We start from the raw sequence: 14,575 nt of genomic DNA on the forward strand, positions 1-14,575 counted from the left end.
GGGAGTTCTGTATACCTTTGTGGAGCTGGTGCTAACCAGGATTCAGATCTTTTCATTGTCCCTTTTTTTCATGAGAAAAAACAGGAGAGGAAAGAGCTCCAGCTCAGGCTGTGGCTTTTGGTACTTCCAGCCTCCCCTGGGTGGATGTATGAGCCTTGCTGTAGGAAGCATGTCCCCAGCATGGATTTCATGGCAGGTCTGCCATGCAGCTTTACCATATAGCTTGAGATTACCGGAGCTTTTTTTTCCTCAGAGTTGTTTGCTGCTTCTGTTAAGAAGCAACCTTGGGATACAGCTACTCAGGAATGTGAAAGTTATGTGGTTGCTTACTTCTAGGGCAGTTTTCATGTTGTAGTTTCTCCCACTGCTGGAGATCTGGAAACCTGAGAAAAATAATAATTTGTAGCTAAGTGTCTGTAATTCACTTTAGTGATAAATCTCTTAAATGCTGTTCAAGTATCCCAGCAAACTGCCTACCAAGGGCACTGTCCAAATGCTTGGATTTTATTGCACCCAGAAGTGTTGGAATTAATTATATTTAGGCTGAGACATCTCTTCAAAGTGAAGACAGTTAACAGAAAACTTTTTTTTTTTGAGAAACATATTTGCTAAAATTTCATAACCTGCAAAATCAGAATGTCAGATGTGTGCAGGTTTTTGTAGCGCCACCCCAAATACAAAACCAAATCCAGAAGTCCCTGTAAGATGAGGTTTCTTAGTGTGAATTTTGAATAGCTGAGGTTGAGACACTGTGAATAGGAACAAATAATATGGGATGAGAAATCTTAGGATAGGCAAAACAAAACTGAAAAGTTGCATCCCATTTAAAAATAAAATAAAACCCTCTTATGCTGCATCTCTGGGCTATCTTCCTTCTCATCTTCCAAATATACTTACTGAAAATATATCTCTGAAACCACTTGGTTATATTATATAGCTCTTTTCTACATAGTTACAATTTTCTCCATAAGCTATTCATTCAATGGGGCTGCAGTATTGCAGTATCAAACAGCAAGGGATATTCTTATGGGAATTTAGTATTTTACATAGGTCTGTTTCCTTTTGAGTTCTGTAATATCATGATGTGTAACAAAGTGTTGTAACTGTAGTTATCTTCAGCTAAAACTCTCTTACATTATTGTATCACTCCTTTTTCCCTTTGAACTTGATCCCTTGTGTGTTCCCTGTGTCCCATTCCCTGCAGCGATCCCAGCTGGCTCTGGTGGAGATTGGTTTGCTGTGAATATCCTTACTACCAAAATGAGTACCAGAAGCTTCTCAGAAGCCATGGCAACTGACCACTTACTTTCACCAGGAGTAGGGGCCTTATGTCTGAATACCTTGCCCTCAGGTAACTTCCCCTCTCCCACCTTTGTAGAGTAAATGTAAGAGGTGGTATGCATTTATATAAATTTGGGAGTGAAATGAGCTCTGTAAAATATTACTTGGATTTTCTCTTCTTTTTGTAACTTACACTTCTGCAAAAAGTAATTGTTTGCCATGCAGCTATGTATTCTGATTTCTTTGGGGTTTTTATAAGTCCTAAACTAAATTTGCAAAACTGATTTATGAAGTAAATCAGCCATCCCATTATAAAAATATCTTAATGTGTATTTTCTAATGTGTAATCTAGGTGTTTCTCAGTATCTTTAGGCTATTTGACATTTGCTGTTTATCATTTGTATCTACTTAATTCCTTTTCATAACTCAATGTTTATTACCTCTGTAATGATATATTTGAAGGATCGGTCAGCTTTTTACCTAGTTTACAAAAGAAAACAGCTGATTTTATTTCATTTTTTAAAATTAAAATAGTTCTTATAGCTATTGTCTTATCAAAAGATCTTATTTTTGTGTGAGATCTGATCAGTTAGCATTAAAAAAGATACCTCCTAATGTCACATAAATAAAGGATGCAGTTTCCAAAAGGCAGATGTTGTCATGCTTTTACTCTGTATCATTATTTCTTGATTTTAAATTTCTAAAATTATTTTTTATCAAATGGCTTTTCTTTGCATTAGGTACAGAATGTTGTATTTTAAGTGGAATTTAATAGTTTTCAAGTATTAGCAAATTCTCAAAATGTGTTTTTTTTCCTGCCTGCAGTGTGCAAGTTGCATATACGTTGCCACATGCGGTTTAATATATTAAGGATTTTATGTTTTCTTGTCCTCAGCATATCATTAAGGCCTGACACGTGTAGGATTGACACATTTGAAAAAAGTTCTTTGGGTTTGGTCATATTGACCATTTCTACGCTGGATGTGAAAAGACTCATGGAATACAAAAGCTCATACTAGTCTGTGTGAGGATATATCATAAATGAAAGATAAATTGCTTGAGCAATATTTTGCTTGCAAGATGATTATCATTCATGCAGTGCAAGCTCTTCATTTATGCACAGGGCTTGGCCGCGTCTGTGCAGATCTGCTGCATGACACATAATTAGATAATAATCATTGATGACAGCAGCTGTCTCAGTTCTGCCTGTACCCAAAAGGCAAGCAATACAGTTTTTCCAAATAGGAAGAAAATAATTTCCTATATGTGTTATTACAAGATTAACTAGGGGAAGCTTTATATACTGTCAAGAGACTTGGTAGGGATGTCAGTATTTGAGAAAGTAGGAGTGTATAAAGATGCCTTTAGGAAGTCACCTGGAGTAGAAGCCCATGCTGAAGTCCTTCTGTGTTGTGATGAAATGGAAGCAATTACTTGGAAAGTGTCAGCAAACAGATGTACTATGCAGTGCTCCACCTCCTAGGATGGGAGAGATAAGGAGGGGTGTGTGTGAAACTGCACCAGAGGTGTTACACAAGTATGGGTTGGTTGTTGAGCCAGGGTCCTAATAAGTAATTTTCCTGGAAAGGAAGATCTATCTTTAGACGATGATAACTCAAAAAGCCTGATGAGTGTTAGATGGTTTAGGTCCTGTATAGTAGCCTTAAAAGTCCCACCTGAATCTGTAGGGATGTAGGTAGTGTTTTGTACTTGTTTGTTGTGCAATAACTCGTGGCCAGATGAGAGTAGTAGGTCCAGGCTGGGTGTGTGAACAGGGGAATGCCCTGTCCTGCTACAGAGGGTTGGGCTGTGAGCACCTTCACAAGATGCTTTGTAGCAAATGATGCAGATCCTCTCCATGCTGGGCATCCAACAGGCCAAGGAGGGTTCTCCATCTTGCCCTCAGCCACCAAATACACACCTGACAGTGCTGCAGAAGTTCAAGGTGTGATTAAACAGAGCATACATGCATTTGTGTGCATTTGGGTAAAGGGGTGATACCCTTCTCTTGTACAAACTGATGTTGGAGGTTATAAGAGGGTGCCAGTTGGGTATCATAGATGGTGAGGGGTGTACCTGAAAGGTCTGGTGGAGGTGCGGTTTCCGCAGTTGGTATTGTCACTTAGGAGTCCCCTGCGACTCCCTATAGCTTGCAGAATGAGGGAAGGGTAGTCCTTGCAGTTCATCTTCTGACAGGGGCTTCTTGGGAGAAAATGGCATGGTGTTTGGGAATCCATGCAGGACACAACATGGCTGATACACACGACTTCTGGATACGGACTGGAGGATGGCCTCTCACACCACTCTTGCCTTGCGTACTGCTCACTCACTGGCTCACACTGTGGTGAGATTTTACAGTGCTGCTGTGGCAGTGCTCTCTTCCTGGTGCAGAAAGTGAGAGTGCCACTGTTTGTGGGAGGACTTTTTGTCCAAAAATAATAAAATTTATCCTCACAAGTGTTTATTTTCAACTTAATGTAAATAAAGAACTTAAGCGTTTATGTGTCAGAGTGTGTCTAATTAATCCTACTATATTGTAAACATAAAAGGTGATGCCTCTCCCCACAAACCCTACCACAAGTGCCTTAAGTTTTGATTTTTTTTAAAATTCTTTTGAGCTTTTGATTTTGGTACTGTATTCTGTCCTGATGTTTTCATGGGCATTACAATGTTCTGCAATTAGTTTCTTTTTGCTTGCGTTCAAAGTGTTCTCATTAGTTTCATGTGTTCTTATATTAAAGTAAATGAGCATCCAATTAACTCTTTGTGCTAAAAAAACCCCATCAATTGCTAATTTTTATAGTAAAAATTGTAATTTTTATTTCTAAATATTAATATTTTAAGAAACAGAAATAGTGTCCAAGATGAGGATGTGCCATCATATTTTGTGGTGATATTTAGTACTACTTACCATTCAGTTTTTTATACATAGAAGTACTCAGATACTTTATGTATCTCAGGCAGTTTTTCATCAATTGTCTCTTGTCTTCCAGCTTTATTGCCTAAAAATGTACCTTTCACTTGCAACCCAGTAGTTTCCATGAATTATATCTTCAGATGTTCAGTATCTTGCATCAGCGATGAGTCAACTGTTGCTGCAAAGCCATTTGCTGCTCTCTGTGTTCCTCAGAAGGACAGTTTTCTGGGGACTTGATGAATGTAACTTTTATGCTACCTGTCAACTTTTACACATTTTAACTCAGCCTGTGGAGCTAAAAGTTTTTTATTCCAAAACTTATATACAGCACAGCTAATGGTTTTTTGCTGGGGGAAATACTACTTTAATGCACTTCATAAAAATTAGAACATCCCTAGGACAGCCAGGATTCACTCAAAGGTTTCTGGTACTTCACCAGCTTTTTCTAGGGCATTACTAAATATATTCAGAGCCTTTGGCTTTCTGCATATCCTTTGGACTATGAGGTGTGAGATAATGTTGCTCTTGCAGTCTTCGGACACATACTAACGTTAAGCCTTTACTGTTTTGTTATTTTTTATAGCATCTTTTATGATGCTTTTTGGTTGAAGTTTTTTGAAATACCAAGAGAAAATATCAGTTGCCTGATTCTAATCTTATTTCTTCTGTCTTAAGAATTAAAATAGACATCTTTTACAGAAGTTTGGTTTTTTAAATTTGCGGGTTTTTTTTCCCCTGGTCTATCATGTCCTTGAAAAATTTTCATTAGTGCCTTACGTTTTAAATACAGGTCAAGCATATGTTGCATCTGTAAAGACTGTCTAGCTAGTCTGCCATTTATTTAGTGGCAGCCAAATCTTTAATCCTGCATGACTGTAGTGGATCTCGCCCTTTCTGTCCTGTCATACTTGGATCAAGAAGGGATGCTACCAAGAACTCTTCTGAATGTCATTGTATGTAATGTTACTGGTACATAGAGTTGTATTTTAATCTGGGGAGTCTGTCTTTTTCTCATATAAAACTTGCTGCCTTCTAAATAGGTCTAAGGATCTTGGTACTTGGGACTTGAATGATGAAGTGCTACCATGGGAAAAAGTATAGCAATACTCCTGAACTCACAATGTGCAGGTGGTATTTTTTTCCCTGAGACACTGATATTTCTTTTGGCTGCAGGAGAGAAACTATGAGAGAGGAGATTGTTATGTTGCCTGCAGCATGCTATTTGCTGTAACTTTTCTTTTTCTTACTTAAAGGTGGGAGGGATTTAGATTTATTGAAAATCAGCTTTGGTTTGTGGTGTTACACTGGATGAGAGGAACTTGCTTATAACAGTACACACTGTTGGTCCCAATGCTTTGTTTCTGTGGCAAATTTGACAAAGACTTAGTTTTGTTCCTCTTCTACTTAAACTTGAAATCTTAAAATTTGAAGTGGTGCAGCGAGCAGAGTGATCGTAGGCCTCCTTCTCTCTGTTACCTGGAGTCATGGGAAGCAAATATCTTCCTGAGAAACTAGGTTGAAAAAGACCATTTTTCTTGCTTCAGAAATCATATACTGTTCCTTAGTGATCTAATAGCATGATTCATCCAGGTGAGACAGTAAAATAAATGAAGCCAGTTTTCTTTGTGTGTTCCATTTCTGTTGTTTTGTTATTGATACAGTTGCCAGTGCTTGGTAGGTCATGTTTCCCTTTTTCAGAGCCTGTTGTTTTCAATCATACATTTTTTAAGCAGTTTGATTTGTAACAAGGAGATGAGCAAAACATGTGGCATATTATGATTTAATAGTCTGTCATGATTAGAGCACACATGTAGGATCATATAGTTGAGGGAATTTTATTTAAAAAGCAGGGGAGGCACATGGTAGAGCTGGGGTAAGCAATTGCATGTTCGGGAGATTTGCAAAATAGCTGAGATTCCTGTGTCCAAATGTGATCCAAACTTGTCTTATTTTTCTATTAAATCCAGAGGTTGGAGTTTCTGTTGTTAAACTTGACAAGGCATCTGGTATTCACTCCATACCTTTATGGAGCGCTGCTGTAAGCTTCATGTGGTCTGTGGCTGCCATTATACAACCCATAAGCTTGTGACTTCAGGGAATTGTTTCCCCCTGTCTTCTCTACTCATTCTTCATTGATTTTTGTTTCTGTTTTCACTTCTTGGCTGTCTTCTCTGCAGGCATGGTGGAGTGCTCTGTTCAGAGCTCTAAGCCTGTAGTGTCACAAACAAGTCTTTAGAAAATAAATACTTCAGGCAAAAAAATGAATCCACTATGTAGATTTTTAGTTATTTTAGAAGGAAAAGAATTAAAAGAACTGTTGTGGTCTTGACAAAATATAATGATTGTAACGTTTTGCTCTATGATTCTTAATACTCTGCTCTTACTGTGCAGTCTTTTACACTTTTCACTAAACTCTTAGTCTGTACTTTGTAAATTGAAGTTGAACCATCTATCTATAACTGCATAGCAATAATTAGTGCATGTGTGTGTATGTACTCAAGGGAGCTATGTCAGGCTGCTGGTTATATTTGTAACTTCCTATTTCTGGGTTGTTGCATTTAGAGTAAAATATCTGCAGCACTATTCTACTTACAGAATGCAGTATGAAAACGGTATTTGAAGTTCATGCTATCCCACAGTAATTCAAACCTCAAATATGTTTTGAGAAAGGAAGGGTGGTTTGTGAAATTGAAACTCTATTTATGAAAACAGTTTTGCTAAGGATATTTTGTGGTGTTAGCAAACCAAGTGGGTATTGCCTCAGTAACAGCTTACTGACACAGCAAAACAGAGTGACAGAAAGCTTTGGTGAACTCAACCATGACCTTTATTTCCTTTTCTCTTCCCCTTGCCTTTTACTTTTCTCCGTTCTACTTTATTCACTTTTTGTACTGAGTAGTGGATATTAACACTTAGTCTGTTCCCTAGAAAAGAAGCATCAGTGACAAGTTCATGGGATGTTGTGCAGGGAAATAAATGGCTGTGTTGTCAAGGCCTCTGCTCCCAGCTTGACCCAGTTTTTGAGGAGTAATTAACTCATTCTAAGGAATGAACACTAGGGTAAAAAACAAATGGCAAGCTGTGTGGAAGCTGTTTGGTTGTGCCTGGTCAGAGAGAAGAGTGTGTGCATGTCATGAAGTTGGTGACATTTTTAGTTCTGAGTAGTTACATGAAAAGCTTGTAAAAATTTTTTAAATGGTTTTGCCCAATCAAGGACTTCTAATTGTGAAACATCATGACACAACCAAAGATTTCTAATTACTTCATATTCAGAATTACATGATTCTACACTAACTTTGTGGGAATCACCTCTCTGCTTTACATAAAAATTGTATGGTAAATATGATAGCCTAATAAGTTCTCTAAGTTTAAGCAGTTAAGCATTGTAGGTTACAGTAGTTCTTTAGATACAGAGATAGCTTGCCAACCTCCAAAGCCTCCTCCTTAGATTTTGCTTAGTAATAAATATTAGAAAAAGTCTCCAACACCATAATATTTAGAATAATATTAAAATTTAATTTAATAAAAAAATTAGGAGTTAATAGTATTAAAATATTAAATTGCAGATTTTATCTGAGTAACAATTTCAATGGGTAACAGTGATGATTATTCCAGCTCATGGCAAGTTCATTGGAACTTGCAGTTGACACCCAGCAGTGTGTCTGTGGTACATCTCCCTGAGTCTGTTAGCTGAATGTGAAGCACACCAGAAGAAAAAGTCAAAGCACATTGGCTCAGTGGGGCATGTCCTGATCTGGTGTACCATGGGATCCTGGAGCAATACCATTTGAAGACTAGTGGTTGCCCTAAGGACTTTTTAAATTTTTAATTCAAAACACTGTTGTACTTGTCATCTGGCTGTGCTTTCAATTTTGTGCACAAAGATCAGAATTCTTACAAAGTCTAACAGGTATGGTTGCCTTGTGTTTGCAACAGACCAACTTCTGTTTTGTTTGGGTTTTTTTTCTGTCAAAGGCCACTGTATAAAAGTAAAAGGTTTTCCTACTATATCAAGCAGTATGAAACAATTCTAAAGAGCTGAAATTATCCAACAGACAAACAAGAGTATATTCTGTGGAACAGATGAATTTAGAAGGAGCAGAGAATTGGCACAGATGAGTAAAGTGTTGGCATCCTCAGTGGAAAATTGGCTCTGGACAAAGCAGATGGATAAAGCAGATGTGGTTGTCATGTATTATGAAGTTACTATGGGTTTTGGGGAAACACCACAGTCTCCTCAGCATCCGCTCATCAGTAGCATTCCAGCTGTGGAAGTGGAATGAAGAGACCTACTAGAGGTGCCTGTGCCTGAAATGGCTTCTCACAGCTCACCTGTCGAGAGTTTGTTTCTGCGACTCTTGACATGAAGGGTACAGTCTTCATAGGTGGAGATCCTCTTATGTCCGTCTGTTCTGAATGAAGCAGCACTTTGAGCATTTTTACTTTTGCTGACTGCAGGAGACAAAATAAATTCAAAGCAACCCTCTTGGAAGAATTTTTTAAAAAATATATATAGAAAAGCGTTGGTCCTTTTTGAAATTTCTTTCCCTGTTCTTCTGTTCCCTGTTGGGAGAGACTGGCTCATATTTTGTCTGATTGAAGGATATTGGAAGTAGCTCAGAACTGGCTTTGCACTTTCTTCCTTAATGGTATTTTGATGTCTTTCTTGCTGTGAAGTTTGAAAACCTGTTCCTGTAGATCCTCTGTGTTTCACTGTGCTGTGTCTGCAGTTGGGACCAAGGTAACGCTTAGATCTCTCTCCATGTTGAGTGGCATTTCTGATATGGCAGAGCAGCAGGGAACTCTGAGGGGGACTTCTTTCACAGAACATGAGTCTTAGCAGACTTGTATGTATATGTGTGTATGTAATGGCAGAATGTTTTGGCATTTGCTCTATAAATGTGACTATAAAATAACACCAATTTGTAATTCTTATGTTGACTCTCATCTAGAAAGTCAAGAATGAGAGATACTATCATGCAACTGTGAACACACAATGGCTACTTTTTTCTTCTAGAAATTTGAATGAGCTGAGTCATATGAGACTTCTCAATGATTTCTGAGATAGGAAGCTTTATATTTTGTGGTTACTAATGGGACATTCTAATGTCTCTGACTGCAGAATGGCAGCACCAGAAGATTTTGGTGGGAAAAGTCACAAAGCATAATGCCAATCATAGTATTTTCTGTTACCTGATCTTGTAAAATTAGACTCAATTCGTGAGCAGAAACAATTTTTCATGGCAGATTAAAAGTGTGGTTAGGTATATCCTGTTCTTACCCTGTGGTAGATAAAATGCTGCAGCTGTTGGTTTTAGGGTAGAGTACCCATGGATTCTGTCACATGGTCTCACAAAGATGTGAACCATTTGAAACAGTCACATAGATTGTTCTATTGTATCAGCAAATCATACTGCCTTTGAGGTATAATGAAATTTTTTTGCATATGTACTCCTTTAAATAGTTACATTTTTCAGCCCATGGATATCATTGAACTTTCAGGTTTTCACCCAATATTTTATATACCTCATGCTGCTATGTATGTGTATGTGTACTTCTAATTTATGTCATTAAAATCTATGAGTAAACTTAATATTGTAAATAAAACTTTTCATTTCAAGATTTTAACTAAATGTATGTAGAAAGGTACTGTTTATGACAGTGAGTTGCAGAGGTTTTGGATTTTTTTCTCCTTTTGAAAAATGAAAGAAGACTGAAATAGATGCAATTTTACCTTATATAGCTTAAAATAAGTAGTTCAATAATTTGAATCAAGGATTTGTTATTGTGGATGATGCAAAAATTAGAAGATATCTCGTAATATATTTTTGCTTATGTATTTGTAAATTGAGGTAATGAGATGAAAAAATTTAGAGGAACAAATCATTTCCATCATACCATTTTCTTTTTAGGATGAAATTGTATATATGAACACTTGCATCTAAGATGATTTCCTCAACCCCAGACCACTGCTTTAAGTTGTCACTGACAGATAGGACAGCTTTGATTGCTTTATATGTGTTTACTTAAGGTGTGTGTTTGTTTTTAGGTTCACCAAAAATCTGTCCCCTGACAAGATCAACTTGAGCACATTAAAGGGGGAAGGTCAGCTGACCAATTTAGAGCTGGATCAAGAGGTACTTCAGAATATGCTGGATCTTCCAACATGGCTGGCTATAAACAAGGTGTTTTGCAATAAAGCATCCATTAGGGTGAGTATTTTATTTTGCTGGAATGGTATTTCACCAAATGTTTCTTTTCCTTCTGCCTCTGTAAACTTTCAAGCAACTTTGTATTAATAGAAAATTGTGAGAAGTGCTTGATAAAATTTTAAAGACAAAGATGTTACCAGCAATAATTTGGTACTACTTTTTGTTTCTCACGTGATGACATGAAATACATATGGAAATGATGAAAATAAGCAGCATTTTTTTAATTATTATTTTTTCTTTCTGAGTAGAATTTATTCTTGCATGTTCTGAAAACCAGGTAGAGGTAAAAGCTTGTATTTGTCCTTGGTAATTAATGTATCATATTTACTGCTCTCTTTTTTCTGTGTTCTTTCTTTGCTCCTCTCCGTTTATTGCTTTCTTTCCCTTGTGTTGTGTTCTCATTTCCAAAAATACCTTTCTGAGGGATTCTGGTCTTTGGGAAATGTGGAAACACTCTAAAGCTAGTAGACGTTGCTTTTTGGTCGGTGTGGCTGCTAATAATTGAAACAATGTATATCATCCCTCCCACATTACACTGATGTGGGAGTAAGAAACTAAGCGGTGGCTTGTTCTTGACAGAAGTTACAGTGTGGTCAAACATTGGCACCTCCTCAGTCTTTTGGAGAAGTTTGTTTGTGGCTTTTTTGTAGTGTGGGGGTTTTTTTGTGTGTTTTGTTTTAGTTGGGTTTGTTTTGTTGTTATTGTGGGGTTTTTTTGTTTACCCCTGGTGGGACATTGTCCTGATTTCTCTCAAGGTAGTGAACTTGGTACCTTGTTGCAGGCACCCAATCAGCTGAAGGTCAATAAAGGGAATGTGGAATTTCTTTCCTTTGAAAGAACAGAATGAGTAACAAAGTGCTGCTTTTTATGATACTTGACAACCAGTATTAAAGAGACAGATTCTGTTTTGTTCCTCTGTTTTTCTGATCAGTGATAAGTAGATTTGGAAGTTCTGGGTTTTTTAAGACCTAGCAAATGTGTAGAGTTACTATATGGTATTTTCAGATAAACTTGATATTTTGAAAGTAATATTATTCCAAGTTCAAAAGTTAGAAATATAATTTTTATACATAAAATGCATTCTAAACAAATGCTTAATTTTACTGTATTTTAAATATTTACTTTGCTTTAGAATACTGTTTTCTCTTGCAGATACCATGGACAAAATTGAAAACACATCCCATCTCTTTGGTGAGTTCTGAAATAACTCCTAAATATATCGTGTGTAGCAGAATCTTAAATATTTATATAGTTCTCTTGACTTGATGCTAGAAATAATTAAAACATCAGTAGGCCTTTACTTAATGTCCTCTGGGTAGCAGCAGATCAAGACAAAATGCCTTTATGTTTTCTTGGTATGTTTGTTTTCTTAATCTGTGGCTTGGATGCCATCACTATAATATTTGACTCTTAGCTGCTTCTGTCAAGTTTTCAGTCATTACATATTAATTTGGGTTCACCTGAAGGGTAGTTATTTGTCCAATTAAGCCCTTTTAAAAGTTCCTGCCTATCTATTGGAGCTATCTTTTCTAAGGACTTCTCTATTCTACATCTCTACCTGATGTTCTCAACCTCAGCAGGTTTGATACAGATAGCATTTACAGGGCTTCTGTAACACCTTAGGATTCAGCCTGGATATAAATAGGATGAAAATGTGTAAATAGAACTCAACAACAATTATAAGTAATGGTAATTATTGCATTTGTTTAATTTTGTTCTTTATTTTTAAGTACACTTAAAAATTGTAGCACAGTAATGCTACAATTTTGTAGCATTTGAAGTACTTTACTTGATGATGACTAAACTTCCTTAGCTGTATTTGCTTAAGAGTGAATATTCCCCTAACTGTCATGCTTCCCAGTCTTGCAGTGGATTTCTGAATGTGCTTGTAATTCCTTAGTTCTGAATCAGATTTAGAAAAGACATGTTGCTTTAAATATTTGCGGCATTTGCTGGTGACCCAGTTGTAATGTACTAGTGTCTGTACTGCTTCTTCTTGACACCCAGAACTTAATCTGGTAATGCCAGGGTGGGATGATTCAACCTCTTGGCTCTATGATGCAACTGCCAAATTAGGAAATCGGTTTAAGCTGTGCTATTCTTAAAGATTACACACTTTGATCTGTGGTAGCAAGGCATCGTTTCCTTTGTTCCTGTTGAATTTAAATTAGAAATCTTGGAGGCTAACATAATTTTCAAGGTAACCTTTTTTACATAAAGGTTTCCTTGAACAAGTTCATTAATTTGGTAACAAAAGTTCATTTCATTCTTCAGTGGTAGAATATACAACACCTCTTTTGATTTCTAAAGGAAAGTGAATTCAGTGGCCTAAGTGTCAAACTTCAGCCCTTCATTACATCACTGAACATCCACTAATTTGTGGGGCCATGGGGGCATATTTTTGCTACTGGGAGTTTAATTAAGTTGGAATAGCATCCTCTGTTTGCATAGCTTAGGAGGTGACTAGAACCCACGTGTTTAGCCAAAGGTCCTTTCATTCAGCTGAGTTGCCCTTTGTGAGAATCTGTCTGTTAACATAGTGGCACATACTGTTATCTTTGTAATAATCAATTTCTGGTTTTATATGATGAACAAGATACTTTTGAGGAGTGATCTGGGCTCTGAGGATGCTATGCAGAAGTTTTTGCTCTATCAAAGTACAGTAGTTACCAGTGAGAAAAGACATATATCTGCATCTTCGTTACCTCTTATTTATTGTATGCGAACTCCTTGAATCACTGTCCTTCCTACTGCTCTTTACACTAGTCATGTAGTGAAGAAAATTCTTAAAACCTTAAAAAGAATGGTCAAACACCCAACAATGTTAGGATAACAGGAGAAATCTTGGTTTCCCCCCCATCCTCAAACTATGGGATTAGGTTTTTCTTGTTTTTTCCTCTGTTATTGTTTTGTGAGGCAAGATAATCATTGAGACAGCTGAGAAAATAATTTTAAAATGTCCACATTTACTGTTAACAGCTAATGCTTCCCTTTAACCATCAAAATATAGTGAAGTATAAATAAATCCAGATCAGACAGTTTAGGATTTTTAATTGTAGTTAGGTTTTCATGGATAAGAATAGTACAGGAAAATGTTTGTGAAGCAAGCAGTTTATGAAGACAGGCACAATTAACCCAATATAATAATAAAGTCTAGTAGCTAGGGCAGATTGAATTATGAAAAATCTAAAACTGAGGACAAAGGTTTTTATTATGTTTTGTCTGACCTAAGAGCATAAATGCAAGAATTCAGAAGGGGTAGTAGAAAGTAGAATTAGACAGGGACATAATCTTAACTGCTGTGTTTTGAATGGGCATCCAATGGGACAAAATTTCAGGACTATAAGCTTTAACCTAAGAGCCTTCCCAGGTTGTAATGATAAATTTAGGTCACAAATATTGCAATATAAGTTTGGAGATTCTTGTATTAATTCAATTGCTAGGAATATGGTTTTGCATTTGGTTTGTTCCCATTCTGTTCAACCTCTGTTAATATGCACGTTATGGTTCTACTACTTAAATAGGGCCTTTAGTTGAAGCAGGATTTAGATGTCTCATTCCCTTAATTGTCAGCTCCATTTGTAACAGCTACTCTTCAAGTACAAAGAATGCAAAAATATAATACAATTTTACTACAATATAATGTGTTGCAAATTATACTACAATATATCTGTTTAGAAATTACTTGTTTTACTAGATGTACTGAAGATTCATATATATATATATACGTGAGTGTGTATTCTATTCAGGTTTTATTTCAGAGATGCAGCACAAAACTTTGTGGACTATCATGAATTTCAGTGGACTAGTTTCAAATATTTTCCATTAAAATTCTCTGAACTTACTGAACCATTCAGGAAACTCAGGAAGTATAAGTATCTCACTATAAACACAGCCATATAGAAAGAAAACTCAGATGACTACATTAAAGTCCATTTTGAAATGCAAATTTTTGAAAATGAGTGTGATGGATAAATAATACTCAGGGATCAAGAATTTTGTGATACACTATTTGTCTGGGGATGTCTGCTAGAACTCACAAAATTAAAAAACATGAAAAAAGTTTAAAAAGATAATTCTGGTACATTACAAAAGTTTATGGAAAAAACAACATGGTAAGAAATGTTTTATGTATATTTCAGAAAAAATTCTCAAGTTTTTTTTT

At 36.4% G+C, this 14,575-nt stretch overlaps 1 protein-coding gene across 3 annotated transcripts in view; it reads left to right on the forward strand.

Moving 5' to 3' along the window:
* Window positions 1-1,196: 1,196 nt before the first annotated feature.
* UHRF1BP1L (UHRF1 binding protein 1 like) overlaps window positions 1,197-14,575 on the forward strand; it is a 45,881-nt gene continuing 32,502 nt past the window's right edge. For 2 of the 3 annotated variants that reach the window (XM_018080526.2, XM_018080527.2), the window contains exons 1-3: window positions 1,197-1,351; window positions 10,248-10,410; window positions 11,563-11,601. In XM_018080526.2, coding sequence (XP_017936015.1) covers window positions 1,329-1,351; window positions 10,248-10,410; window positions 11,563-11,601 — 225 coding nt within the window. In that variant the 5' untranslated portion in view covers window positions 1,197-1,328. The remainder of the gene's footprint in view (window positions 1,352-10,247; window positions 10,411-11,562; window positions 11,602-14,575) is intronic. The other variant, XM_018080523.2, reaches the window with a different exon arrangement.

This window comes from Manacus vitellinus, unplaced genomic scaffold (assembly GCF_001715985.3).
Source record: "Manacus vitellinus isolate BGI_N305 unplaced genomic scaffold, ASM171598v3 scaffold_5_pilon, whole genome shotgun sequence".
NCBI classification, from domain to species: domain Eukaryota; kingdom Metazoa; phylum Chordata; class Aves; order Passeriformes; family Pipridae; genus Manacus; species Manacus vitellinus.